The sequence below is a fragment of the Apiospora hydei genome (genome assembly GCF_038363865.1).
Source record: "Apiospora hydei strain CBS 114990 chromosome Unknown utg000009l_segment0_segment0, whole genome shotgun sequence".
Lineage (NCBI taxonomy): Eukaryota > Fungi > Ascomycota > Sordariomycetes > Amphisphaeriales > Apiosporaceae > Apiospora > Apiospora hydei.
The window spans coordinates 648,457-675,691 of NW_027117368.1; the positions used below are offsets into that span (position 1 = coordinate 648,457).

At 57.0% G+C, this 27,235-nt stretch overlaps 10 protein-coding genes across 10 annotated transcripts; 5 read left to right on the top strand and 5 right to left on the bottom strand.

Moving 5' to 3' along the window:
- Window positions 1–1,138: 1,138 nt before the first annotated feature.
- On the top strand, window positions 1,139–2,799 carry PG997_011962 (uncharacterized protein; the record flags this gene model as incomplete). Its single annotated transcript, XM_066816277.1, has 2 exons — window positions 1,139–1,553; window positions 1,601–2,799. The coding sequence occupies 2 exons, from the start codon at window positions 1,139–1,141 to the stop codon at window positions 2,797–2,799; spliced, it is 1,614 nt and encodes a 537-aa protein (XP_066661969.1).
- Window positions 2,800–6,317: 3,518 nt separating this feature from the next.
- On the top strand, window positions 6,318–7,852 carry PG997_011963 (uncharacterized protein; the record flags this gene model as incomplete). The annotated part of the gene is made up of 3 exons (XM_066816278.1): window positions 6,318–6,408; window positions 6,550–6,916; window positions 6,979–7,852. 3 exons carry the CDS (start codon window positions 6,318–6,320, stop codon window positions 7,850–7,852), a joined length of 1,332 nt encoding a protein of 443 aa, XP_066661970.1.
- Window positions 7,853–8,545: 693 nt separating this feature from the next.
- Window positions 8,546–8,815, bottom strand: PG997_011964 (uncharacterized protein; the record flags this gene model as incomplete). Its single annotated transcript, XM_066816279.1, has 2 exons — window positions 8,546–8,558; window positions 8,616–8,815. 2 exons carry the CDS (start codon window positions 8,813–8,815, stop codon window positions 8,546–8,548), a joined length of 213 nt encoding a protein of 70 aa, XP_066661971.1.
- Window positions 8,816–9,120: 305 nt separating this feature from the next.
- On the bottom strand, window positions 9,121–9,613 carry PG997_011965 (uncharacterized protein; the record flags this gene model as incomplete). The annotated part of the gene is made up of 2 exons (XM_066816280.1): window positions 9,121–9,378; window positions 9,467–9,613. 2 exons carry the CDS (start codon window positions 9,611–9,613, stop codon window positions 9,121–9,123), a joined length of 405 nt encoding a protein of 134 aa, XP_066661972.1.
- Window positions 9,614–10,853: 1,240 nt separating this feature from the next.
- PG997_011966 (choline transport protein) lies at window positions 10,854–11,075 on the top strand (the record flags this gene model as incomplete). Its single annotated transcript, XM_066816281.1, has 1 exon — window positions 10,854–11,075. The coding sequence occupies one exon, from the start codon at window positions 10,854–10,856 to the stop codon at window positions 11,073–11,075; it is 222 nt and encodes a 73-aa protein (XP_066661973.1).
- Window positions 11,076–12,063: 988 nt separating this feature from the next.
- Window positions 12,064–12,946, top strand: PG997_011967 (uncharacterized protein; the record flags this gene model as incomplete). The annotated part of the gene is made up of 3 exons (XM_066816282.1): window positions 12,064–12,099; window positions 12,180–12,737; window positions 12,764–12,946. The coding sequence occupies 3 exons, from the start codon at window positions 12,064–12,066 to the stop codon at window positions 12,944–12,946; spliced, it is 777 nt and encodes a 258-aa protein (XP_066661974.1).
- A 1,458-nt stretch (window positions 12,947–14,404) lies between these two features.
- PG997_011968 (uncharacterized protein) lies at window positions 14,405–14,740 on the top strand (the record flags this gene model as incomplete). Its single annotated transcript, XM_066816283.1, has 2 exons — window positions 14,405–14,511; window positions 14,584–14,740. The coding sequence occupies 2 exons, from the start codon at window positions 14,405–14,407 to the stop codon at window positions 14,738–14,740; spliced, it is 264 nt and encodes an 87-aa protein (XP_066661975.1).
- A 155-nt stretch (window positions 14,741–14,895) lies between these two features.
- Window positions 14,896–16,893, bottom strand: PG997_011969 (pantothenate transporter liz1; the record flags this gene model as incomplete). Its single annotated transcript, XM_066816284.1, has 6 exons — window positions 14,896–15,465; window positions 15,486–15,876; window positions 15,984–16,074; window positions 16,175–16,422; window positions 16,564–16,597; window positions 16,719–16,893. The coding sequence occupies 6 exons, from the start codon at window positions 16,891–16,893 to the stop codon at window positions 14,896–14,898; spliced, it is 1,509 nt and encodes a 502-aa protein (XP_066661976.1).
- Window positions 16,894–18,752: 1,859 nt separating this feature from the next.
- Window positions 18,753–19,034, bottom strand: PG997_011970 (uncharacterized protein; the record flags this gene model as incomplete). Its single annotated transcript, XM_066816285.1, has 1 exon — window positions 18,753–19,034. One exon carries the CDS (start codon window positions 19,032–19,034, stop codon window positions 18,753–18,755), a length of 282 nt encoding a protein of 93 aa, XP_066661977.1.
- Window positions 19,035–20,850: 1,816 nt separating this feature from the next.
- PG997_011971 (uncharacterized protein) lies at window positions 20,851–24,232 on the bottom strand (the record flags this gene model as incomplete). The annotated part of the gene is made up of 7 exons (XM_066816286.1): window positions 20,851–21,135; window positions 21,195–22,015; window positions 22,073–22,244; window positions 22,271–22,478; window positions 22,544–22,704; window positions 22,748–23,833; window positions 23,915–24,232. 7 exons carry the CDS (start codon window positions 24,230–24,232, stop codon window positions 20,851–20,853), a joined length of 3,051 nt encoding a protein of 1,016 aa, XP_066661978.1.
- Between the last annotated feature and the right edge of the window lie 3,003 nt (window positions 24,233–27,235).

The following is a 27,235-nucleotide window of genomic DNA, read 5'->3' on the forward strand; positions in this document are numbered from 1 at the left end:
AACAGGCCCATTCAATTTCCATTTCATCATCATAGAGCGCAGTTGTCACTAGCCCACTGCGGACCTTCAAAAAACAAACCTGCATTGCATACATACAGGGAAGACGTATACTACTTGCTGCAACCCATCTTATAGCCGTTGCACACGCATCGTCGTCATTCCCGGCGCCATCATCATTCCACACTGCATAACCTTTCTGCGAGCGGTCTCCTCTCTTCCCGTCCGGATGTTGTATTTCGAATTGTTCTAGTAGACGCTGAGGCCACCCAACCCCCGTCGACACCCTAGACACCCCCCGTCGACCACCCCCGTCAGCCGTTGACCCCCGTCGTAGCGTCGTCGCTCGCTCTGCAACTGAACCAGCAGCCCATCCACCCTGGTTCCTCCCCTACTCTTACTGGCCCCGGGGGTTCTCTCTTGCTCGCTCGTTCCCTCTCCCTCAGAAGTCCCTCTCAGTACCCTCTCTCTCATTTTCCTCAGTTCACCCCAAATTGCAGTTGGCACTTGCGCTGCCAATAGTCCGGCCAAGCCGAAATCAGTTCCATTGTACGCGACTGAACCCACCGCAGTTGATCCCAATGTGTGCATTTCGGTGACAGGCCCCCTCCCTCTGGCTGTCCTGCCTAGCTGCGAGGCGCGCCCCCTTTCTCCTGCCAGTGCCAGAGAGCAAGCAGCTCCGCCCGCCCTTTGCCCTGCGCCCGCCTCGAACGCGAATTGGGAAAGGAGCACACGCAGGGAGGAGGACCGATAGAGCAGGATTGCGGAGACCCTATCTTGCGATCATCTGCCTGTCGGACGGGGAGTGGAGGCAACTTGGATCGGACTGTATAAAGACAGCTCTGGCCGGCGCGCGACTATCCCATTCCGGCTCGGACTACCACCACGACGCCGGTAGCCGCGAAACGCGAAACGACCACGAGACGAACATCGTAACCTTGAACGGCAGCTGGATTGCGTTGTTGCGTGCTGTATTTTCCGGGGAAATTGATTCGACTTATACTTACCTTACCTTGCCTTTTTTTTAACCCTACTTACTTCCAAAACAAGCTTGGGTTGTTATTTTTGTTGTTATTTGTTTGTTTGGTGTCGACTGTCGATTCGTTTCGATACAACCCACCCCTCAAAAATTCGGCCCAAAATGACATCAGTCCAGAGCTTTGGTGGCTTGAGGTCCTTCCGGTCCAGCGAGAAGATGCACAAGCCTAGGAGTAGCAAGGTGGTGAAGCCAATCCTGAAGAAGCTTTCGTCGACGTCGGAAAAGAGCTCGTTAGACTTGGACCGGAGCTGGGATGAGCAAGATGAGGCCTTTCGCTACCAAAATTCGGCCGGCGTGTGGGATGGCGGCGTCGAGGCTGCCTTCTGCTCCTCACCAGGCATCAACCGCGCCAGCTCGACCAAGGACGTTAGCTTCGCCCTGGGCACCGACCCGGTAGGCCGCACCTCGACCAGCGGCACGAGATTCAGCAGCACCCACCACTCGCGCTCCATCAGCGGCACCTCGGTCGCGACTTCTGGCAGTGGCAGCGGCGGTGCTGCAGGCGTTGTTGGTGCCGGTGGAAGCAGCTCGGTTGCGCCGCGCTCCTTCGTCCACCCCTTCCAGCAGATCCCGCGCACGGCGACCCTCCGATCCCGTACGCCAACTCGCTGGCCTCGTCCTACGTCGACAGCCGCGATTACTCGCCCACCATCACCGAGGACGAGGACTACAGCTCGACTAACTACGACCTCGCCGACCCCACCACCAGTCGCATCAGCCTGCATCACCCCAACAACAACCACCACAGCAGCAGCAGCAGTAGCATGACCAACATCCAGTATCGCCAGCAGCAATTACTACAACAAATACCTACGGACAACCTCAACACGCGTTCCCAGCCCAGCTTGACCAGCTCGCCCTCCCTCATTTCTCGCCGACCGACGCTTACCACACACCGCACCACCTCGTACTCGGAAGGCCCGCGATCGCACCCGTCGTCGCTGCGAATCAACACCACCGCTGCACGCTCCATGTCCACGACGACGCCCGTGCAGTCCTCCCGATTGGCCAATGTGTCGAGCCAGACCGACCTCACGACCGTGGAAGTGTCGACGAGCAGCTCGCCGTCCCACCCGCCGCTGCAGAAATTCGCCTCGCCGTCGAGCACCGTGTCGTCGTCCATCTCGCCCGTGATGCGCTCGTCCTTCGAGGCGGTCAACTTCCCGCGCCTGCGCGCCAAGTCGGACCTCGACACGGCGACGCGGCAGGACCACCTGCGCGAGGCCCGCCGCAAGTTCGAGGCGCGCGAGCAGGCCAAGGAGGAGAAGTGGGCGCGCGAGCAGATCCGGCGCCGCGAGCGCGAGGACAACAAGCGCGCCCTCGAGGTCGAGAAGCAGGCCAAGGCCCAGCGGAAGGAGCGGGAGGCGGCTAAGCTGCGCCTCGAAGCGGCCGAGATGGCCGAGGCGGCGCTGCCGCACAACAAGCAGCACAACCGCAAGAGCAGCGGTAACAGCACCGGACGCCCCAGCATGACGCGCATGCGCAGCGGCCGCACCAACACCGGCGGCTCTCAGCAGCAGTCGCAGTCGCAACCCCAGCAGCAGGCCCAGGACCCGGAGAAGTTCGCGGCTGGCAACTACGAGAGCATGTCGACGTGCACGCCGCCTGCTTTCGGCCAGCGCGCCGGCACGGCCCGCACGGCCAGCTACGAGACGCCGCGGCGCTCGCACACGGCCAAGCGCAAGACGCACGGTGCCTGGACGGCTTTCATCCTCTGGCTGCGGACGCGGCTGTTGCGGCTCAAGAAGAGCAAAAGCCAATAGAGGTATATTGCACATACACCCACCCTGCAGCAGAGCTGCAACTTCGGCGAAGCAGTGAACGGAGAGAGGGGATACGTCTTCTAAGGGAAGAGAGAGAGACACGAGCAATCATCTTTCGAGCAGCAACGGCAAAATACCCTGGGATACACCGATCGTCATTCTTACAGCTTCCTTCATCATCATTATCATTACCATCAAGCACTCCCACGCGTTATTGCAAGGCGTTTCCACGGGCAGGCATCTTCAACATTATTTTGCGCACCTGGTATTGCTTTTCCGTCACACGAAAAGCATCGCACACGCCTCCATTGACCTTTCATGATCATAACGGCCTTTACACACACATTCATACTCATACTCACACATACCTTCACACTCAACGCATTCGACACATACTTTTACGAGAACCTGGTTTTGGGAACAAAGGCGCAAGACAGGTCCATCACTCTCACATTTCCTCGCTTGAGACGGTCAGCGCAGGACAAACCACACAACAAACGGCGTTTATTATCCAGGCTTTGATTTTCCTGGTACTGGTTTTGATCTTTATCTTTTGGACAGCGACACATTTTCATCTCGCATAAGCTTTGGTGTTTTTGGTGTGTGTGAAACAACACAGACGGCGTCCCTCGATTTTTACATTTGCTTTTCTTGTTTCGCCCGTTAAAGGATTCGGAAGCATACACATCAACAACAGGAACGCCCTGGCGGGGCTAAAGGGAAAGGGGGAGGAAGCAGGGTCCTGGGTTTACAGGACAGGACAGGACAGGATCGCCCATCGTGGTCTTTCTGGGTTTGGCTGGTGTCGCGGGGTGGATTGCTTCTTGAAATTGGCAAGCCCCGACGACGGCCATTCCTATGCTTGTTGCGGTTCTTTCCGTCTTTATGCAAAATTTGATTTCATGCAATTTTTTGCGATTGGGCATTGGAACAGCAGCAGCCGACAACGTCAAAGGAAGACAAGCGGACATGGACGATCGGCCAAGGGGAGGGGAGGGAAGGCGTGGTTTTTGGAATTCATATTGATCCACGGAATGGATTAGATAAGAGTCGAGAAAGACTTGCCAACAATAACCAAGCAAAAAAGTAAAAGAAATATCATCAGCGATTTCACAGCATACCTATACCTCTTTGATCGATGCCCTCGAAACCATGTGACTGTGAGTGGATGTTTCTCATTGGCGGCCAATAGGATAGAGACACAAGGGCGGCGGCTTGTTTTGTGTAGATACAGGCTCTTCTCAGGACGTCGGTAGTTGGGTGTGCCGGGGAGAAGGTCAAACGACGGCTTCGTGGGATAAAGGAAGACGGCAAAAACGGTATCAGCCGTGTTGTCCTTGCATATAAAATCATCGTCGTAGTTTCCGTCGTCGTCGCATGATATTGTTCTGGGATCCGATACTTGCTTTGGCGTGTGTTCTCCTGCACCGCGAGCCGAGCGATTTCACCTGAGAGAGAGAAGAGAAGTAGGAGGGAAACAGGACATTGGAAAGTAAACCATGGACTACTATTATAAACCTCAATTTGATGGCTGAGCTTTCTACACAGCCTTTTCCCTTTCTTAATCTATCTAAATATATATATATTATCTTGATGGGTGAAACGGCACCTGGTCGATCATGCATTGCGAGCGTCAAAGTCGGGCTTCATGCGATGGGCAATGAGTGGTGGGTGCAGCCGCTTGATCCTGTCCAGCTGCGCGGTGGCAGGCAGCTTTAATATGCTTTCGGCATTTCCTGCTCGTTATTATTATTATATCGCGGACTATTGGGCAGTCACTTTTTATACTCTTCTTGCCATTGAAGTCTGCATGCAAACTCCCTGCCGGGTGAGAACTGGAGAAAAGCACGACTCGATTGAAGATGCAGCTCCTATTTCGACTGGCTTACTGGTCGCCGGAAGCGGCCTAGCGTTGGCGGGCTTGGGTTTTAGTGGCTGGATCGACAGGGGTCGGGGCGTGTCTTGGGTGTCTTGGTGTCTTGGCTCTTTACCGTTTTCTGTTAGGCCGGCAAACCAGGAGCCAGGTACGCCTCTATTGGGTGATTAATGGTGTCGCTCCCCTCTCCGCAAGAGTCTCCGGACTACTGCTGCCTCTCCAGAGATGCAGGTTGTTCGATCAGACTTCTAGACTTTTCTTTAAGGGGATGATCAACATTTGGGGTTTAAGGGTCCTGATAAAGAGAGACATGCTACGTATTGGACGCATGAGAGCTGGGCATATGTATGTACAGTAGACACCCCCTCACGAACTGCAGAAACGAACCTCGGTCTTGGTCTCGAGCCGTAGATCCGTTCGTGCCTGGAACTGGACTGGACGCCAAATGATGAGTTGCAACGCCCATGACGCGGTCCTTGTTCATTTTGCGTAGAGGGCGAAGGCGAAAGAGTGCGCTCTTGAAGCCTGCCGAGCCTTTGGCGCCTGGGCATCGCGGCCCCTGTTTTGCCAGTCTATGCCGATTGGCTCCTTTTTCGTCTTCAGGCGTGCGACCGTGGCCACCGCCGGCTTCTTCAATTCGATGGATGCAATCAGAGGCGGTCTCCACTCCACTCTGCGAAGAGGGAGCAGCATGCAATGCCATTCAGGAGGTGAACGAGAGTGGTCTGTCTCCAGCAAGCTGGGCAAGCTGGGCAAGCTGGGCTGGTGGTAGGTGGTAGGCAGTAGTACTGGAGGTTAGGCGGTTGGTGAACGAGTAGCAATTCAGTAGTTCCAGGGATCCAGACAGCAACATTCACTTCCTTCAACTTGGACATTGCTTTCCCTTCCTTCTCACCACATTCCCTCAAAGCAACAGTCGATTGATGGTTCTGCATGGTAGTAGCCTGGCCTGTTCCGCAGCAGCGAAAACTACTTTACCTTTCCCACATTCATTCCCTTCTCGCCCACCTTCCCTCGCTCGTATTGGATGATTGAGGATTGATTGGATTGATTGAATCAATCGGTCGGTCTCTGTATCCATCCATCCATCATTTTGGGCCTGCCTACCCAACTCGGATTCAGGGTCCCTTTTTACTGCAACATACCACTTGCCGCTTTTCTTTATTCCCTCCTCCATCACTTTCTTGCTTGGATTGTCCTGTCTTGTCTTTGCCTTGCCGCGCCTGGCCCCGATTGTTTTGTGCCCGCCGCCCGTTCGTTCGCCTTGCCTCAGCTCTGCGACAAGACAGACACACCCTGTCCGGGAACCCGACAAACATTTCCACCCGACACGCCCCCTCCCCTTCCAGTCGTTCATTCCGTACGCACGCATACCCGTTCGTGTGCGTCGTCCCGTCATTTCGATCTACAATCACCATCTATCTATCTATCAAATCAAATCGATCAATCAATACTATATATCGTCGGCGACTCGATCTAGAGAGAGCGAGAGACAGAAAGGATCAACCATTTCTCCAGAATAGCTCAGACACTTGGATCGACTTCTCCTCCACGCTTTTCGGCCCTTTACCCGTAAAAACAATACCAGGCGCATAACCACAACGATTACGTCGTACCCATTCCCATCCTTAGAGACACCACCATGGTGAGGCTGTCAACCTCGCTGTTGGCGGCGTTGAGCTTGGGCGTTTCCCAAACCTTCGCCGCCCTTGAAGTCGACCTCGACGACCCGGGTAGGTTTCCTTACCGTCCATCCGTCCAGCCATGCATCCGTCCCGTCTCCGGCTCCCGGCCTCTTGTCTCTCTCTCTCCCTCACACACAAGTAAAGTTTGGAGCATGTCATGCTAACCCGCGATTCTCTTCCATGCCACAGCCTCCATCAAACGCGCCGCCAAAAATGTCGCCGATGACATGCTCACCTTCTACAGGGGCGACGAGCCGGGCTGGGTGCCCGGTATTCTGCCCGGACCCCCTCCCGATGGCGATTACTACTGGTGGCACGGCGGTGCCATGTGGGGAACCCTGCTCGACTACCGACACCACACCGGCGACGCCGACTACGACCGGATCGTGTACGAGGCCATGCTGTTCCAGGTCGGCGACGACCGCGACTACAACCCCGCCAACTGGTCGGCGTCCATGGGTAACGACGATCAGGCCTTCTGGGGCATGTCCGCCATGATCGCCGCCGAGGAGGGCTTCAAGGACCCCCCAAGGACCAGCCCCAGTGGCTGTCGCTCGTCCAGGCCGTCTTCAACGATCAGACCATGCCCGACCGCCGCGTCACCGAGGGTCCCTGTAGGGGTGGTCTCCGATGGCAGGCCGTCCGCTACAACAACGGTTTCGACTACATCAACACCATCGCCAACGCCTGCTACTTCAACATGGGCGCCCGCCTCGCCCGGTACACCGGCAACCAGACCTACGTGAAGCTGGTGGAGGACACCTACGAGACCATCATGAGGCTCGGCTACATCGACAAGGACTACAACGTTTTCGACGGCGCCCATCTGCCCAACTGCGACAAGATCAACAGGGCTCAGTTCTCCTACAACATCGGCCTGCTGGTCCAAGGCGCGGCGGCCCTGTACAATTTGACGGAATCGGAAAAGTGGAAGACGGAACTCGACAACCTCCTCGACGCCACCCTCAAGGTCTTCTGGCCCAACGGCGTCGCCTTTGAGATCTCTTGCGAGGGCCAGCCCGGCGGCGGTTGCAACAAGGATATGGAGTCCTACAAGGGCTTCGTCCACCGCTGGCTCGGCTACACGGCCCAGGTGGCGCCCCACACGGCGGCCAAGATCAAGCCCATGATCCGCTCGTCGACCGAGGCGGCCGTGAAGCAGTGCACGGGCGGCCCCAACGGGCGCTTCTGCGGCTTCCACTGGACCACGGGCGTGTTCGACGGCGCCATCGGCGCGGGCCAGCAGATGAACGTGCTGGGCGCCCTGACGGCCATGCTGATGCCCGACCAGGGCGGCGCACCGCCGCTGACGAACAACACGGGCGGTACGAGTTCCGGAAACTACGAGGCCGGAGGCAAGACGTCCACGACCAAGGTCCTGACGCCCGTCACCGGTGGCGACCGGGCGGGCGCGGGCTTCCTGACGGCCATCATCATTGCTGGCGCCCTGGGCGCGTTTGCTTGGATGAGCACCGACGGGATCGCCGAGTAAAGGAGAGGGAAGAGAAGGAAAACGGGGTTCTACCAAGACGATACACCCCCCTAGGCCTAGGTTCTCGTTCAGTTTTTGTACTTGTTGCGTGTGTGCCTCTTGCGGTTAGAGAAGAGAGAAGTTTTTTTATTACAAAATACCCAACCTCCATTTTGAAGTTCTTTGTTGCGAAGTGAGAGAGCACAAGAATAGGATACATATAGGGGGACGACGAGACAGCGCCCAACATCGACTCTGTATATTCTTAAAGTTATTTCTTGGTTACATATATGGGAATTGGTCCAATGGGATTTAGGCGTTCATGTTCACACAATCTGCGTTCGTTTATTTTTGGCTTCTCTGTTCCCTCTTTCGAGTGTAAGCTTTCTCGCCGAGCTGTTGTAGTAGATCTATCCCTCCCCCGAATAGGTAGAGGAAGGTCATAGCCGGGAGGTTGGTTGATACCTAAACTTACTGGATCAAACACGTGCTTCGCGATGAATGATGTGTTCTGCTGTGGGTCGCTATCCCCCAGTACCGTTCGAGTAGTTCGTCTGTGAATGAGTGGTAGTTGGTGACTAAGCTCGATCTCATCCTTGCTTTGAGTCGGGGATGGAATCGTACATATTGATATGCTATGCCATTGACGCTTTCTTCGGCTTTGATAGAAAACTAGGTACAGCTTTCTTTGCAGGCGTGTGTGGAATGTACAGGTTAGTTAAGTCGGCTGAGTGATAGATACTCTTCTGACGAGTGTTAGGATGTCATACGTTGCAAAACTTACTGGGCGATGTACAAGACGACCAGGTGAAACAACAGGACGAGCACGGTGGCCGCCGCCTCGGACCCCGTCGCCCGGAGGTAGACGCCGATGATGGCGAGGTCCAGGGGGAGGGGGACTCGGCCAGCCGGCGCGCCGGCGCGCGTCTCCCTGCTCATGTAGATGACGCTGTCGAACTCCGTGGCCGGGAACGCGAGCGGCATCAGCCGGCTCCACGCCCAAACCGACGGGCAGAGCGAATGTACGAACCAGGAAGTGGAGATCGCCTTACGGTTCCATTGTGACGGGTGTGACACGCCGTGGCCAAAGGTGATCCCAGCACTACAGCGTAACCTAAATAAGGCGAGATTAGCAATCTACGGTCGATCCGCGAACGAGATTGTGTTCCGGTTCCGACCAAACAGCTTCGTATCCACGTTAAGCATACCCAAAGCCCAAATTGACCTGGAGGCAGCCAAACGGATTTACCAACAAGAGGCACGGGATGCAGTAGACTATGCAGCAGACATTATGAAGCTTCAGTAGGACAAGAGGCGGCGCCGCCCAGGACGGCCATGCTGGCGAGCCAGAAGACGACGTGGCAGACGCCGCCGAGCCACTCCAGGGGGCCAACGAGGCACGACTCGACGCCCGACAGCAGGGAATCGTATATCAGCGCCGAGTTGCCGCCGTTCAGCAGGTTGAGCTGCAGGGTGAGCCCGACGCGATCCCACGTGGCCAGCAGATTGAAGCCGAACTGGATGACGGGTAGGTAGGAGATATATCCCTAGGAAACCTCGTGCATCAGTGAGAGTCTTGTCTCTTTCTTGGGATCAGACCAAGGTATGGAGCAAAAAGAGAGAAATCAGATTTACCTCGACCAGATTGCCCCCGGAGAGGGTGCTGAGGACTTCATCATCGCTGCGCTGGCTGTCGTTTTCGGAGTCGATATCGCGTTTGGTAGCTCGGTTCTCCACCCCCGTGGCGACTTGAACGTGGTCGGACTTCTCAATGACAGCCATAGGAAAGGGACGGATGGATAGGATGAGATAGGGGCAGCTTGATTGTTATAGCAAGCCGCTATGGGCATTAACACCAAGGAAAACGCCTGATGGCTCAGGCAACACTTCCATATATGAGTGAGAATGATCGCTTTAACCAGATGTCCCGAAGATGACTCCAATTAATCATCCTCTGATGCATCCATCCCATGCTCTTTCCAACGCGATACAGTGAACGTGCGGGCAAGTAGTGACAACCACCACGTCGTAGTACTTAAGCTGTTAGCCAACATGCTGAAAGTCAGATATAGCATAGAAACATCACACATCGCCGTATAGTTTCTGGTGTAGCTGCTGATATATATCTTCTTCAGATGAGGCCCCCGTTTATCTCGTGCGGCCTGGGCAGTGTGGCGATGATGCAAGCTCCGAAACCTAGCCATATAGATTGCCTCTGTCTATATACGAAGTGTGCATGGTTTTCAGCGTCGTACGCGGAGGTCCGAAAGCACGTCTTGGCACCACAAACATAACGAGGTCCTATGCATGCGCATTAGATACGGAAAGGATCTCGCCCAGTCACGAAGGTGCGATATCCGTTCCCTCTATTGGACCTATCCTGGAGTGGGGTGATGACGAGCTTCAGCTTCTGGCCCAGAGGCCATGATTCAAACGTAGAGATAGCCCCGTCACTCTGGGATACCTGTTTAGAATGCGTGACATTTTGTCTTAAAACATTCCAGTACGCCAGAATGGGTCAAACATTCGTGGCGTCTTTGATAGTTATGGCTGCGGCTGACACCTGGTCGATCGGTTGGGTGATCTTGGCTACTCTTGTAAGTGTTAGCGAGTCGTCTTGGAGTGGGTTATAGCGTATGTCTAGGGGCCGATCATTCGACTGAAGCCGCGGACATGAAGGAGGGAAAGTAAGTAGCATGTTCCCTACTTCCAGGTCGGTGAAGGAGACTGTATGTGTCGTACTGATAGGGGGTGCATCGTACATCGGGCCAAGTTTGATACTATCCGTATTCGGATGCATCAAATGCGGCTCGATGATGATGGGATAGATAAGTGCATAAAGATCAGACTGACATTGCCGGTTGTTCCTATCACACGGATTCTGTTGCCGTTTTGTGTCATGCTAATCTCTCGCTTTCGCTCTCGCTCATCCTCTATTTCTTTGACTACTTCCACATTAGGTATATCTCAGAGAAGATATGAGCACATGATAATAAACGTCTAACCGTCGCGACCGAGCTAGATGGAGGGACCAAAGCCTCAACGCGGGGGGCGCACCCTCAGCCTCGGCATCGTCGTCGACGCCGCCCTGGCCGCGATCTCCATCGGCAGCACGGCGGCCTTCGACGCCATAATCTCGCTTCCCGCCATAGTTACCTACCTGTCGTACGGGACGCCCGTCGCCTTCGTCTTGCTGCGGCGGCTGCGCGGCCAGCCCCTCGGGAAGCCGGCGTGCTGTACGTGATCAGCTTCGCGCCCTTGCCGACCGTCATGCCCGTCACTAGGGACAACATGAACTACGCGGGGCTCATGATGCTGGGCTTCGTCGCGCTCGCGCTGGCGGACTGATGCGTCTCGGGGAGGAAGCGATTTCAGTTGCCTGTGGCCCGCTTCGACTCGTGAATAAGTACCTATTCATTCACCTCATGGAGGGACTGCGGAGTCTTGGTAGTGAGTGATTATATCGACTTGGAAATCATGAGTCGCATTGCTATATCTTTGATGAAAACTACCTAGGCAGGAATCTTTCTACAGCACCCTAGTGTTACATAGATACAGGCTTAGCTTTGCCCAAAGTCATCGTTTGATTACGGATACGTCCCTTTGAAGAGAAACAAACCATCGTTGCCTATTGAAAAGTCCATAGAGGCCAGAAAACAACATCATGGGAAGAATTCTATGAGCTAGCCCTGTACAACTTAACCTGGCCTGCTGGCGGTTCTTTGAATAGGGGTATGTAGCTCGTATATTTCCCCCGAGGTGGGGGTGGGGCGGGGACAGCACTTCCAAGTCGCAACTGGCATGGTGGCCCGTATTCTTCAATTGGCTTTTGGTTGGCCCCCCGCGCAAAGCTGTAAGACGGCTGAGTACAGTGCAGATGCCTTGGCAGGCAGGAACTGATCGATCAAATCGCTAAGCGACAGACCAAATACTATACAGTTATCAAACATGCTTTGATCGGATGGATCTAGGTTGTTATGATGCTACTCGATACTTTTTTGCTTTTCCCGTTCCTTGCGTCCCCAATGCACTCCCCTCCGCTAAACGACTGGTTACAGTCGGGAGGGTGCTGAAACTTGCCTTGGAACTGTGAGGACCCTGGTAAACCGACTAACCTAGGATCCCTAGCCGTCTCCATTTAAGCTGTCGTTCAAGCTGCCGCCTTCACAAGTATGCAACCCCGCTATCAACATCAACCGGAATCGCTTCATCTGCCATTTGGTGTTTCCACGATGTCGGACGGAAAGCCCACCCTGCACCATCTCAATGTATGTGGAGCTCAATAAGACGGATATGAATAAGACTTATGCAGCGCTTGAACGTGACTGTGGCTGACCTTTGGCGCCAGGACTCCCAATCGCAGTCGATCCTCTGGCTCCTCGAGGAGCTGGGCGTCGACTACGACCTAGTGCCCTACCGCCGCAAGAAAGGCCGCGCTCCGCCCGAGCTGAAGGAGGTGCACCCGCGCGGCAAGTCGCCCGTGCTGGTCACGCGCTCCGGCCGCGTCCTGACCGAGCGCAGCGCCATCGCGCTGTACCTGATCCGCACCTACGACGCCCAGGGCCGCTTCCAAGTCGCCCGTCCTGTCCTGCCCTCCCCGGCGTCGTCCTCTGCTGCTGCTGCTGCTGCTGATGATGCCGACGACCTGGTGCGCGAGGAGGAGCTCGTCTCGCTCGGCGCGGCGTCCATGAACCCGGCCATCATGTTCGCCTTCATCCTCGGCATGCTGGTCAAGCACGCGCCCTTCTTCCTGTGGCCCGTCGCGGCCGGGTTCAACCTGCTGCTGCGCAAGGCCTTCCTGGACGGGGAGCTCGACAACGGCTTCGCGGAGCTGGAGCGGGCGCTGCTCCAGCCCAAGACGACGGGCAGCATCGCCCCGGCAGCAGCACGGCCAGCCAGCACGCGCGCGAGTACCTGATGGGCGGCCCGGAGCCGACGCGCGCCGACTTCGTGGTCGAGTGGTTCGTCGAATGGGCCGCGGCGGGCAGGCAGGTCGATCTGGACAAGTACCCGGCCGTCGAGCGCTGGTGCGAGCGGTGCCGGCAGCGGCCGGCGTACCGTCGGGCCCTCGACAAGGGGAACGGGTACGATCTGGTCAACGGGACTTCTTGGTAAGCGGCGGCGACGGCGACGACGAGGATGGCACAGTACTCAAGGTCACGCAATGGCCTGTGGGAAGTTAGCAGTCCGCGGCCAGGTTTTTATCGCATCTGCATTCTCGTTAAGAGTCTGTTTGATTCTACATATGTATTCATCGAAATAATTGATACATTTGTTATCCAAGTATGCATCTCTAATGCGAACACTATCTCCATGCAACTATTCAGATTTCCACCCCGTCAATGCAACTGTTGTATCAACTCCTAACACAAAACTCTAATGAGAGCCGATTGCCCCTAACAATGGATTATTGAAAATGTTTATCTTGGAATCTTTTACACAGCCCCCTTCCTCGTATTGCGACAGTCTTCTATTGCCAATACTTAATCTCTGCCCGTTGCTGTCCACAGGAGAGAGCCCGGCCGCTAAGCGACGATAAATGCTCTCCACCCCCGGCACCGAGCGCGAGGGAAAATAAAAAATATAAACACACTGGCCACCCTCGTCCTGGACTGACTGGACCTGGTCGTGTTTCTGGCCGTGACATTGGCAGCCCCATGCTGCGGCTCGCTAGAGGTCTGTGCCGGGGGGACTTTGCCGGTAAGCGCGGCAAAGAGTGGAAGAGCAAGCGAGAGAAGGGTTGCACTGCAACCCTTTCAGCCTCTTCGACCAACCACACATCGTTTGACCATTTGAACGCACGATGTTTTTTTCCGCCCGAGGGACTGGGACGGGCGGCAACCCGGCAATGGGCAGTGAAAGGTTGAAGGGTTTGCGGCAAGAGGTGGGTACACAGGAGGAAGGGAAAGGACCAAAGAGGAAAAAAAGGAAATCGGCCACTTTCAGGTACGAGAGAGTGTGTCCACCGAGCAAGTGTCCGTCCTCGGCTTCTGCAGATTGGCAGATTGCTTTCCAGACATCGAGCGCGAGAGGCATGTGCATGTGCGGTTTGGCGCGGGCGCAAAAAGAATCAATCAGTCCAGTCTGCCAGTGGGTGGGGGTCCCGAGGGGGTGGATCTGCTGCAGGGATCCATGGCCAAAAGAGAAGTGAAAGTGGTCTTTGATTGATCCCGACAGACGGTTATGGTGTGCCGATTTAAGTCGATTCATTCTATTCATAGGGACGCCCTGACTGGCTGGCGCCTGCGCTTTTTCTTTTCGATACGGAGAATATTCTGAAGGCCTGTCAAATCCGACCATACGAGGGAGGGAAGGGGAGGGGAGGGGAGGCCCTGTCTTCTCGTTTCATTGGGCGGCTTGGTTTGCCGAGCTATGCCCATGACTGACTGACACTGACTGAACTGCTCGACGATGGAATATAAAGGACGCTCGCTGCTCGCTTCCCTTTTACGGAAAGGAGCAGCAAGATCATCTTCGTAGAACAACCAAACAAGCTCCTATCTACTTACTCATTGTACTCCGACCACGTCCGTTTCTTTCTCAAGTCTTGAATCCGTCGAAGATATAGTCGCAATGCAGTTCCTCACGCTCCTCCTCTCGCTCGCCCTGTGCGTCCTGGCGTACGGCCAAAACATCACCGCCATATGCGACAACCGCCCAACCGGCAGCGTCTTCTGCGGGTAAGTCCTTCCTTCTTCCTTCGCCGTGTGGCTTAAACACCGACGATAGAACCGGCTAACACGTTCCCCCAGAAACAACAACAAGTTGATCAGATGCCGCGACGGCCAGCTGGACGAGATCGAGTACAACTGCCGCGGCGCGTCCGGGTTCAAGTGCGTGAACGAGACGGACCCGCACTCGGGGCTCCCCCTCTGCTGGCTGCTATCCCGAGCGCACGGTGCGCGGTGAAGCGAGGAGGCAACGATAACCTATATTCGTTGCGGACGAAAAAGGGATAGAGAGGAATCTGTTTCAACATCATTTTGGCGCTTAAAAGTTTGGAGTTTGGGACGGATGGGCAATATCGAATTACCAAAAAATCGAATTACTACATACTTTTCTCATCAAAGTATATATCGAAACATGGGCCCGTAATTCTCCACCGCCGCCTCCTCCTCCGTCTCCTCCGGCGACGACTGGGCTGCCGCCGCGGTGGCGGCTCGCGCCCGCTGCTCGTCGAGGGTGCCGTACCGCCGGTCCAGCGCCCGGTTCTCGCGCCGCAGCAGCGTGCGCAGCGCGAGCGCGAGCAGGGCCGTGAAGAACATGAAGGCGGCGCAGACGGCCTGGCCGCGGACGTAGTAGGGCCGCTCGCGCGCGGGGAAGATGTTGGTGCCGAGCAGCGGGCCGCACTGGCCGACGGCGTTGAGCATGACCATGCCCGCGCCCCGCCGCGAGTCGGTGCCCTGGTTGTTCATGACCCACGGCAGGATGTTGCCGATGGCCGGGAACACGCCCGCGGCCGCGAGGAAGACGCCCGCGTACCGCGCCGCCACCCCGCGGCACGTCGCGAGCAGGACGTACCCCGCGCCCGCGACGAGGCAGAGCGCGATGATGACGAGCCCGCGCTGCCGCGTCCGGTCCGCGACCCAGGTCGTCAGGACGGTGAGGCAGGCCGACAGGAAGAAGGGGGCGCGCTCAGGCCCTGGGCGGTCACGCCGCTGAAGCCCATCTGGCTCAGGATGGTGGGGACGAAGACGGGCAGGGACGCGTACGAGACGTTGCAGCTGAAGTACATGAGCGCCGTGAGCCAGGGCTTGGGGTCGCGCAGCGTCGCCGCGACGTCGGGCCAGTGCAGGCCGCCCACGCGCGCGGCGGGCTCGTCGCCGACCTGGCGGACCCCGCGCGCCGTCGCCGCGGCCTTTTCGTCCGCGGTCAGGAAGCGCGCGTGCTGCGGCGTGTCGGGGAGGAAGAAGTACGCGACGGGCGCCATGAGGATCGTCGGGATGCCTTCGACCAGGAAGAGGAGGCGCCAGTTGGGCGGGTCGGGGTGGCCGGACGTGATGCCGTAGGCCAGGGCGCCGCTGAAGCAGGTCGCCAGGGGGCGGCTTTATGAGGAGGGGAGGCGCATGAGTGTTAGTGGTCGTGTTTTATCGGGGGTTCGCAGATTCATATCTCCAGCTATCTTCAATGGAAAGAACAACGATGCCGTTACATACCGGCGAGAAACAGGCCCGAGCGGAATCCGAGCTCGTGGCGCAAGTAGAAGAAACTCAGCAAGTAGGGAATCCCAGGACCAAAGCCGGCTGTCGGGGGTTTCATCTGATGTTAGCCACTTCTCCAGTTGACGTATTGACTGACCCTTTCTTTCTTCCCGACGAATCCTTCCCCTCGAACTCAACTCACCTTCGCAAGCCCCCAGCAGAAACCGCAGCGCCATGAGCCCGTCCCAGCTGGTCGCGGCGGCCTGGCAAGTGGCGACGACGCCCCAGGCGAGGACGATGAAGCAGGCCCAGGCGTGCGGGGGCAGGACCTTCCACATGACGATGAGGAACTCGAAGAGGATGTAGGGGATGTAGAAGATGGTCAGCAGCCAGTTGTAGGCGCCGCCGTCGAGGCCGAGGTCCTCCTCCATGCCCGCGATGCGCGCATTTCTAGAAGCAAGACGAGGTTAAAAACACACGGTTCAATGGTTCGTTTCATTTTCATGTGGCAGTTCATTATGATTTTTTTGCCCCGAATGGATAAGAGGGAAGTTGCCGAGATGTGTGAAGTTACTGGTATGCGCGACTTACCCAATATTGGACCGGTCGAGAAAAGACAGAAGAACTAAGTTACCCCGTGGGGTTTTGTGGTTAGCCACAATGGAGCGCGGTACGGCACGGTGGTGTGGATGCGGATGCACCGGGGCAAAATCTTGGCATCAATTAATCGGATTGGGACGACTTACACAGGAACGAGACGAGTGGGACGATGCGAAAGTCCAGCTTTCGGACGACGCGTCGTTCCGACGCAGCGTCAACGACGGCTGTGGCGCCGGTTTTGGGTTCGATCTGGGCCGCAGAAGAACCCTTTTCGGGGTCTGGCCCGTCGCTGTCGTGCTGGGTCGTCGGGGCCGCCGCCATGGTGGTGATTTGTTCGAATGACGATGCTTGGCAGGCAGACAGTAGCGAAGAAGTGAATAAAGAGATAAAGGTTCTTGTTCGCTACGACACCCTTCGAGTCCCTAGCCGGCCACTCTAATGAAGAAGGAAGCCCGAAACAACAACAATGCTCAATGGGAGAGCAAGAGGGGATTGAGCAGGATGGATGGTGTGGTGTCATGTCAAGTTAAAATTCTCTCGCGACGTTGGTAGTGGCACGGCATCGATTATGTATGTACATGGATTCAAGACACGGGTTCCGGTTCCCGAGCCCTCCTCTCTTCCTCAGGCCTCCCATACCTATCGTCCATCACTAAAAGCAACGACACATGGATGGGAGGGTTCGTTTCAATGATGGGCCGACAGCGGTGTATAACTCCATTCGCTGATCTGGCATGGGGGTCAAGGGGGTCCATGGTCATGAGAAAGGTTGGAGGAAACGCCGTCATCCCCGGCAAATCTAGCATCCAGGCAAAAGCCAGGCTAACCCCCAAGTGCCTCCCGAGATCAGCTGCGCGCCGTCGCACCCGCTCGTAGGGCGGGGCTTGGCGCTGCTGCAAGCCAATCGTCGTCCTCTTCCTCGCACTTCTTCACGCGGGGTAATCTAACAGAAAATAGAAGAGGTAGCAGCACTCTCGCGAAGGGCGTGGACGTGGACTCAAATGCCGATCGATACTGCATGTTGTCAGGTAGAAGTTGTCCAATAGAGTTGATACTAGAACATTGGATTATTTAAAACTAAGTATGTATGATAAGGGAGACCGCCATGATGCGACTTGACCTGGCTGTCAAGTCAACAACACCAGCTGCCTTTCAGCTTCCCATGCTCATGACTCTGTGTGTGTACAATACTGGTAGGCCATATCTACTACGTGCTAGTTCCCGCCATCCTAGCACTATTACTCCAAGCCCACACGCAACACACACCTCTGTCGCGGAAGTTCCGGGCGTGCTTTATGTTGTCCCTCCCAAACGCCCCTACCGATGCTACTGCATGCACTCAGGTGGCACGAATAGATAACCTCGCAGGTCGTATCCCCTGAGGCTTTCTCCTTTATCGGATTTCTTCAACACCACACTATCGGCGGCATTGCTGGCGCGCAAGTCCTGCCGGACTAGAGCCGCAAAACGTGTCGCAAAAACTGGTGGGTGTCAGATGATTCCCGGGGCCCGGATCGGATGAGGGCAGAAATACCATACAACCCGCCGGGTGCCCCAAGCTCAAATTCCCAGGATGTTGACTCCCTGATGTCAATTCACCGCTACGTCAAAAGATCGTCCTTGACAAGAATCGTGCGATCAGCTTGACATAGGCGGCGGATCTGTTCCATGCAGCTGCCATCTCATCATGAGACGACGTGGTTTTGCGCGCAATCGGTGTTGGTCTCTTTTTTTGTCGCAAGTCGCAAGTCGCATGTTGCGATGTCGGCATCATTCTCTCTCTCCCTCGGGCGTTACTTCGTTTCGATCTGCTGCAGGGTTGGTGGTGGGGGAGAGGGGTCTTGCAATGGAGGTGGACCTGGGCTCCCTCAAAAGCACCGACGACCTCACAAACCTCAACAGATCAATGCCCGTAGGAACTCGATGGTACATCGTCGACGATATTGCGCACGTTCGCATCTCGCATCTCCCAGATTCGACAGTGCTGACGGCCAGGACGTCTGGCGGTCTGGCGCTTGGCGGTAAACCAATAGGACGACCCTGACAAACCGCCGCAAAGTAACATTACTCGCCCGCCCGGCCCAGAACATGCCGGCTGACGACTCGGGCGCTCGCCAGCCAGCAGAGACCTCCCGCGTTCCGACTTCCTTCCCTCGGGCCTCACTTACAGCCTTATTATATTAGGTGCCGCGCCGGTTCTCCCGCACTATCAGGATGACGATGGTGCCGAAGAAGAGGATGAAGAGGAGCGTGATGGTGCCGAGCAGCGACGCGGCGTACGTGCGGCGCAGCTCCGGCTCCACGCCCTGCCAGGTGTCGGCCCAGTCCGGCATCGTGAGGGTCCCGGCCTGCACCGCAAAGGCCACGGCGAAGACGAGGATCACGATGAGCGTCACCATCGCCTGCGCGATCATCAACATGGCGCCGCGGAACCGCGAGTTGGTCCTTTTGAACTGGGCCATCTTTCTTGTCGTTTCGTTTCCGGCTTGTCTTGGCTTTGGGGGCTTCTCGTCTTGCCGTCTGGCTGCTGGGTGTGTGCAATCACCAAAAACGAGTGTAGTAAGGTATGTTGGATTATTATACAGTAGGTATGTAATTACGAATTATGTTGATATGTCTGCAATTCAGAATGGAGAGAATGTGGAAGATGAGAGAGCCCGAAAGGTGTCAGCATCATCCAGGAACCGTTCGGGATGGGTGGGCGAGCGTATTTATTTTTTACCAAAGGAACGTTCCTTCCAAACGTGCGCACGCGCTGGCGCTGGCGCTGACGCTGACGCTGACGCTGGCGACTGGTTGTTGCCCGTTGGCTACCTATCTACTTGAGGCTTGGCTTTTGGGATTCAGTCGGGGACTTTCGAACCTTCCGACACATCACATCCATCAATCCATATACTTCAATGCACTTGCCTACCTAAGTAAGTAGGTCTCATTCATTCACACCCATCATTGGCGCAGACCATACCTACGGTCTGGCTTGGCGACAGCAGCCGCATACGACGAATACGACGGGGCAATATTACGGGGGCCGAGTGCGAGTGCGAGGTAAGCAACAATCAAACAAGGGTGGTTCAGCCCTGCGTGGCCAAGTATGTACATCATGTAAGTTGCCAGGGTAGGCAGTAAGCAAAGTGAGGGGGGGCGGCCGCGACTGCGTACATATGTTAGCGACAACTGCCCTTTCCCGCGCAAAGCAGAAAGGGCGTGCTAAAACCACCTTGCCGGCTCCTTCTACTGGACGATCAAATGCACTGGATATTGACATTCCTGCTTGTTGTAGTAGTAGTAAGCGTGGCAGTGCCAAGTTGCCAAGCACTTTGGGGGTAGGACAGGCATGTTTTCGGACCTCTCGGATCAAATGCGTGTGGTGGTGCACAGACAGACGGGGGTTTGTTTGGTGTTGAAAATAACAAAAGGACGTAAGAAGAGCTAGGATCTACTACAAAAAGGACACGATCATACTGGTATGGATACGATCGATGCAGCCAGTCGTGCGGCACCCGGCACGGCGACGGGGACGGAATTTACACACTAGTTCCAACCGTATTTATACGGCTGATTGCTGAAGCCCGAGTCTTAGTATTGACGTAATTGAGCAATCGCTCTTTCTCGTGCCTGTTGGTGGAACCGGAATCTTCGTGGCTTACATGCATCGTAGCTCAGATTTCACTTGGGAAAGATCGCTTCAGTCCACTGTATGTAAGCAGCACGACCCCCACGCGCCGACTTATGGCTGAGTTTTTGCGCATGTATGTTAGCAACATCTCATCGAGACAGAACAAGCAAGATCTCCATCCCAGTCGTCGCCCAGTGTGCTTGGTCGCTCATAACGACTGGCCCTTGCATTGGAGTAGGATGGGATGGAAACTATCCCAACTCTGGGTGTTCGCCTGAGATCCCCAATTTGTAACTCGGAGCTCCAGGGTCTGTCAGTTATGGGATCATTGGCAGCAGAACCAGGATTGCGGGATGGCCGGCATTAACCCCCGGATGCCAGTGGGTTTTTAATGCAAGGGGCAAGCTTGAGGTCCGATGCTTAAACTTCGCGTTCAGTTTGCTAGCTGCGTCTTTGGATTCAGCCAGTACTTTGCTCGACCATTTCCCCCTTCAAATCGAATCCCGACCTCCTTTCCCCGATCAAACCCCACCGCCGAAACCACCAAAGCCGCCGTCGCTCCTCCCACCTAACGAGAACCACTATCCCCCGCGGCGACTATCCGTTCCCTTCCCTACCACCGCCAGCAAACCCACCCACCACCGACCCCTGCCTAGCAAAACTCAACCCCCGTCGAACGCCCCCCGCTCGTCCCGCCCCACGAGAAAACTCTCGGGCGGGCCCCAGGTAGCTCGGCCGCACCCCGCCGAGGTCGACGACGACCTTCTGCACGACGACGCTGGGCGCCAGCCCCCCCAGACCCGCAGCACGTAGGCGCCCTCGCGCGGCACGCTCCAGGTGGTCGTCGTGTTGTGGCTCGGATGCCGGCCCCAGACGGCGTCGGCGACGGCCGCGCCCCAGCCGGGCGGCATGTCCTGGCCCACGCTAGCGCCGACGAAGGCCTGCGTCTTGACTAGGGACGGTGCGGAAGAGGGGAGGAGGATTCTCCGGCAGGGGCCAGGGATACGGCGAATTGGAGCGGGTTGCGGTCCGAGAGGTAGTTCTGGGTCGGGGAGAGGTACAGCGTCACGTTGGCCTTGCTCGCGTTGGTGAAGAGGTACAGGTCGTACTCGAGCGCGGGGCCCGTCTCCGGCGTCTGGGGCGGGGTGTCCTGTGGCCAGAGCGTGACGCCTCCGAAGGTGCGGCCATAGTTCGCAAGCGAGCGGTACGTTACATTCTTCCCCGATGAACCCGAGCTGTTAGAAGACGATGAGGGATTGTAGATGCGTTGGTAGTTCGGTCCCTCGATGGCGACATACTTGTCCGACTCGACGAAGCCCGTGGTGAAGTTGGCCGGGACGCTGCGCAGGTTGATGGGCACCTGCACGATGGGCTGGCTGTACCACTTCGTGAAGCCGGCGCGCCCGCATCCCGAAGTGAAGTTGATCTTGGCCATGGTGTTGTTGACGATCCGCGGCGCCGCGGCCCAGTCCACCGACACGAACACGCGCGAGTCCGAGCCGTTGCCGGGCCCGACGGTGCCGCTCGAGGACGACAGCTTGACCCAGGGCGTGTCGACCTGGGCCGACCAGTCGCAGGACTTGGGGCCGCGCGCGAAGACGTCGAACCACCGCGCCGAGGGGCCGTACGGGTCCAGAGGCGGCAGAGCCAAGGTGTTGCCGGAATTGGCGTGGTACTTGTCGTCGCCAGGGATCGTGGCGTTGGAGCCTTCTACCGAAATCCCGATTCCGCCTGCGACCGACGCGACGGCTGACTGGACGTACTGCAGCGCTGGAGCAACGTTTCGCATCGGCTGCTGCCAGTAGCCATCAAACCCAAAGTGAGTTTCTGTCATTGGTTAGCCGCCAGCCTTTCGCTCACATGGTTGGCGGGTTTTGGACTTACGGTCCATCATCATGGCCCATTTACCATCAAGAAGGTCATCCCATCTCTGCGTCAAATTACCATCCGAATCGAGATCCGACATGACCTCTCTCATGAGATCATTGGCCGAGTTCCGGCGCTGACTGGCGTAGACGGCATTCTTCGCGGCGCCAATGTGGACCTTGTGCACGATCTCGCCCCCAGGATGGAGTGGAGGACCATCTCGAAGTAGGCCGCCCTCGCCTCCTCGTCCAGCCCGTCGTAGACCCTCTGCGCATCGGCCGCCAGCCGTGCCCACTGCCCCAGCACCGCGTCGGCCTCGTGGTAGTTGACGACCGAGTAGACGTGCGGCTCGACCAGCTCGAACTTTCTCCTGGCCGCAAACATGCCGAACCGCGTCATGATGTCGGCGATGTCCGCCGCGCGCCTATCGTCGCCGTCCCCAAACTCGCGCGCCGCCCACGCCGCCAGCCACTCGCCCACGGCATCGACCCCCACCGCTCCGCGTCGTACGCCATGTCGAGGAAGTGGCCGAGCGGCAGCTCGAGCGGCTTGAGGTCGCCGACGTTGACGACCCAGACGCGGTCCGCGCCGTGCGCGTACGCGAGCTGCATCTGCTCCGCCGTCTTCTCGAGCTGGACCGTGTTGACCCACTTGTAGTCGCGCACGTCGCCGACGTAGTCGAAGTGGTAGTACACGCCGGCGCCGCCGGGGGCGGCCCTTCTCGTCCGCGCCGACGGGCACGCGCCGCACGTTGCCCCAGTTGTCGTCGGCCCAGAGCAGGGTGACGTCGTCGGGCACCGCAAGGCCGCCCTCCTGCAGGTACGACATGACCTCCTTGTACAGGCACCACAGCTGCGGCGCCGCGGCCGCCGCGTCGGCCCCGAGCACGTCCGCGAGGATGGCCCGCTGGTGCCGCACGAGCGTCTCGAGCATCGCGACGATGACGTCGGTGCCGAGGCCCTCGATGGCGGTGTCGCCCGTGCCCCGCATGCCCATGGTCCACAGGCTGTTGCGCGCGTAGGGCTTGGCCCGCTGCGCGCCGTAGACGAAGTACTCGTCGATGGTCTCGTTGTTGAGGTTGTAGGCCCAGGGCCCCAGGCCCGCGTTGCTGTAGAAGGTCTGGAACTCGTTCTGGGCCCGCATCATGGGCTCGGTGTGGGAGCTGCCGAGCACGACCTCCCACGCGTCCGCGAGCGGCTGGTTGGCCGGGTCGTCGATCTCGAACATGGAGCCCCAGAGCGTGGGCCAGAGGTAGTTGGCCCGGAGCCGCAGCAGGACTTCGAAGACGTTGGGGTAAAAGTCCCGGTTGTAGCCCACGCCGTAGGGCGTATCGGCGTAGTTCCGGCTCACCCAGCCCGACAGGCCCGGCTGCTCGTCGTTGAGGAAGAAGCCGCGGTACTTGACCGAGGGCGGGCCCTGGACTTTTCCGTCGGGCAGGAACCAGATGTTCTTGTGCGGCTTGGCGGGGACGTCGGCCCACCAGTACCACGGGCTGACGCCGATCTGCTCGCTGATGTCGTAGATGCCAAAGATGGCGCCGCGCGGGTCGCTGCCGGCGACGACCACGGCTTTCGGGCAGCCGGGGACGGGATCGTCGACGACTTTCGAGACGAAAGACTCCCATTTCCCCTCGATCTCCGAAACGTCCAGCTTGCCGCTCGAGACGAGGTCGTCGATGACCTTGGAGTGGCCAATGGTGCCGACGATGATGACGGTGTCCTTGGCTGAAGGGTCCGTGTAGTTGGGACCGTAGAAGTACTCCGTGCTGTTCACCGAGTACTACAAAGGACGAGTTTCACAAGGTTAGTCGGGCTGTTGGGCCAGCTATTGATCTGATATAGCCCCGACAGTAGTACTCACGACGGTGTAGTTGGTGGTGATGGGCCGGTACTCGTATGCAAGCGGGCGCGCCCCGACTTCGCCATTGCTGAGACTGAAGTTGCTTCCCGTGACGCGCCCGAAGTCATTGGCCAGATCGCCGGCGGCGCGGACGACGCCCCAGTACTCGTTGTCCGACACCAGAATCTGGGGTTTCGCGACGGGTCCGCCGGCGAGCGGGAAACCGCCGGGGACGTCGTTGAAGCTGATTACGGGCAATTGGCCCAAGGCGGATACCAGAGGCACAGCCGCCGTCGCTGCTAGAAGCGACAGGGCTGCCTTGACTAGCTGAGCACGCATGATGGTGTTGGCTTGGTTGTCGTCTGGTTTCACCGTCGCAGGCGACTTAAGCCGGCTGGCTCACTGGTGTTGATGTAAGTGGTCGCTTGACTCGAGAACGGGAGGCATCCATCGTGAGAGCCTTGGTGGTGTAGCATGATGGCATGTTTATGTATGCACGCAGATTGCCAAGTCGGCTGAATATGCCGCAGCGCATCTTGACCGCGGTGAGGAGGGTCGTAACAACAACATTTTGCATGGAGGGGGTCACATGCAGAGGAAGTAAGTAGAGAAGCCAAGGGTGTATGTGCCTGAATTGAAGGCCCCTGGTTCCCCAGGAAGACGTTCTTCTGGTAACGGAAGCTGGTTCGCGGGTTTTCTCAAGCCGGATGATACCAGTCGGTCGGTCGAGTCGTGGGTGGTGGATCATGGTCGTGGTGTTCTAGCCAAGACATGCAGCTATTCCCCCGCACAACCTCTACTTAGCGGCCTGGACAAGCCGCGGGGTTACAGCGTCGTTCGGCTCGTTTACCGACTCGACCGAAATAGACGAGAGAAAAAGCACAAGGCATGTTCGACGGGAGATATTCGTTCTCCGATATGTTCATCATGGTCGATCTGGAGATGACTAAGATCTCGAATTGTCAGTCGCCCGTACACCCGCCTAGATCTCTGAGCGCTGCAACTAAACCGGTCAGATTGAATCAAGCCTAACTCATGTCATTTTGGAAGACCGCAAAGCTTGGGGCCACAGCTTCTCCAACCGGTCAACAGGGGGTCAAGTTGGGGTACAACGGGCCTGCAGAGAATGTTGCATTTAGCCTGAGATCGGGACATGTCCCGTCGTTCGGTCACATTTGCAACCCTTGACGACGTACTGCGCATGTTCGCGTGCTACTATGCCACGCATTGTTGCAAGGCATCGACAGCACAGCCGCAATGGGCTTTGCCTGAATTGACTGCCATCAAGCATAGGCACAGCACAATTACATATACCTCTCACAACACCACACAACTCGGAATTCGGCTGATGCAATGCCAGATCGCGTCACCCGCTCCCAGGTCACTGGCTGTGTTCGTTGGGTCCCCAATCTTGGGTGCAGCCTCGATCCAGCAGGTCGGGCCATGGCGTCTTGTGTGGTGCCCAGGATACCGCGCCAGATCATTGGCCGGCGAGTGCGCACACATCGCTGCCGTCATTACCCACGGTGCCTTGGCCTGAGCCGCACAGGCCCCGGCGTGCCTGATCATACATACGCAACGTGGCGTCCGCCTCCAGATCAAGCAGCCTCGCCGCCGTAAGGAACGGGCTCGAGGCGCAGCTAGGTGTCCACGTCGCACTGCAGCCACCGCCCGGGTGTCATTCGATGGTGCCCACTGCGAGCCTCTTCCCCGTGCCCTGGGCTAACTAGGCCCGGGGCTTGGGTCGTTCTGCTACCTATGGTAGGGGACGGACGCGGTTGGCGGCCTGCGGAGAATGATATTACCAGTCGAGCTCGTGTCGCTTCGGCGGCTATATCGTTAACGATGTCGTCTTGGCTCTTGAGCCAGTTTGGGTACTGTGCCACCATCGTTGTCGTCAAACTCCCTCCTCGGGTGAAGGTGAAGGAGGGCGGTCTCGCTCACGGGATGTCACTCCCTATATCCGCCATCTCTTCTTTTCTCCTGTTCCTGGTGAAAATGAAGTAAGTACTTGTTGACGACTGAAATTCCCTGGTGCCGTGAGTAGCCTGCGTAAGGTTAATATGCACGCTGGTGGAGTGACGGTGGCGGTTATTGAGTGGGCATCCGCGGTCCGGCTGTGGGGATATTACTGGTTGATATTGCTACCTGGTAAGATTGCACGTTAGATGATTCCTATATTTGACGTCAGCCTCGTTTTCAGCAGTTAGATATGCGCCACTTCTGACATGGTACAAGCTCATTTGTGTGTCTTGGGGTACCTTTCAGCAGCCTCCAGTGCGGATAGGGTGAAAGTCATACATCACCTCAACCATATCACTTTCCAGCGGGAGAGTAACTTCATGGATTGAGTCGTTAAGAGGAACTATTCTTTCTGTCCCCATGAAGCTCACTCGTTTGTTTGCCGGCCCCATATCATATCATGAGGGAATGTAGACCGCCTTGTGGCTTTCGATATGTCATTTATACAGGGCTGTTTCGAATCTGTGAGACCCCATTCCCCGGGGCATTTAGACAATCATCTCGATGCCAGGAGCTGGTCAACCCCCTGTCAACATGCCAGACCCCGCATTGTGACGGAGCGGTAATTTGTATGAGTATGCCAATTCCCCCGCGGGCGGAAGGCCATATTACGAACCTGGAATGCGCACCCCCAATGCCAAGATAATCATTATCTGATGAAAGGATCTGTTCGTATTGGTGCGGCTCATTCATCTAGCAACTACCTGCTTGGGGTGAGTGGGTCAAAGAGGCCGATCAGAGTGACTGAAGTCGACTCGCAAACTTGGTGTAGGTATAGTTGATGAGTCGGAAGAACCACCGGAAGAACCATAGTGCTTGTCGAGGGCATATCCTGTTTTAGAGACAGCCATGGTGGAGCAGACGACGGTTGGCGACATGTTGCCATTGCCCTGTGCCGCATTGCGCCTACCTACTTGATCAAGGCACAAGGCTTACAGGGAGTCCGATCTCCGGAACAACTGTGCTGGATGCCTTGCATGAGTGATAATCTCTCCGGACACCGGCAACCGAAGGATTACACATGCGACGATGGAAAAATGCCGAGGCGATCTTCTTGGCCGAAGTTTGGTTTGACCGCCTCCCTCTGGGCCACCCAGCCAAAACTCAGGGGGTCTCATGAATATACTTCGCAACAGCCGCCGCCGAGAGCATCCACATGTCCCCTTGGTTGGTGCACACAGTCAATACTTTGTATATCAGCATAATGGCACGACCACTGCTGCGTATTGTTCCAGTTTCTTCTCTTCTGTGACGAAACAAGCAAGTGGTGTCGTTATGATCGGACCAGGCCAGACGTTGGTTGGATGCAGCGGTGAACGT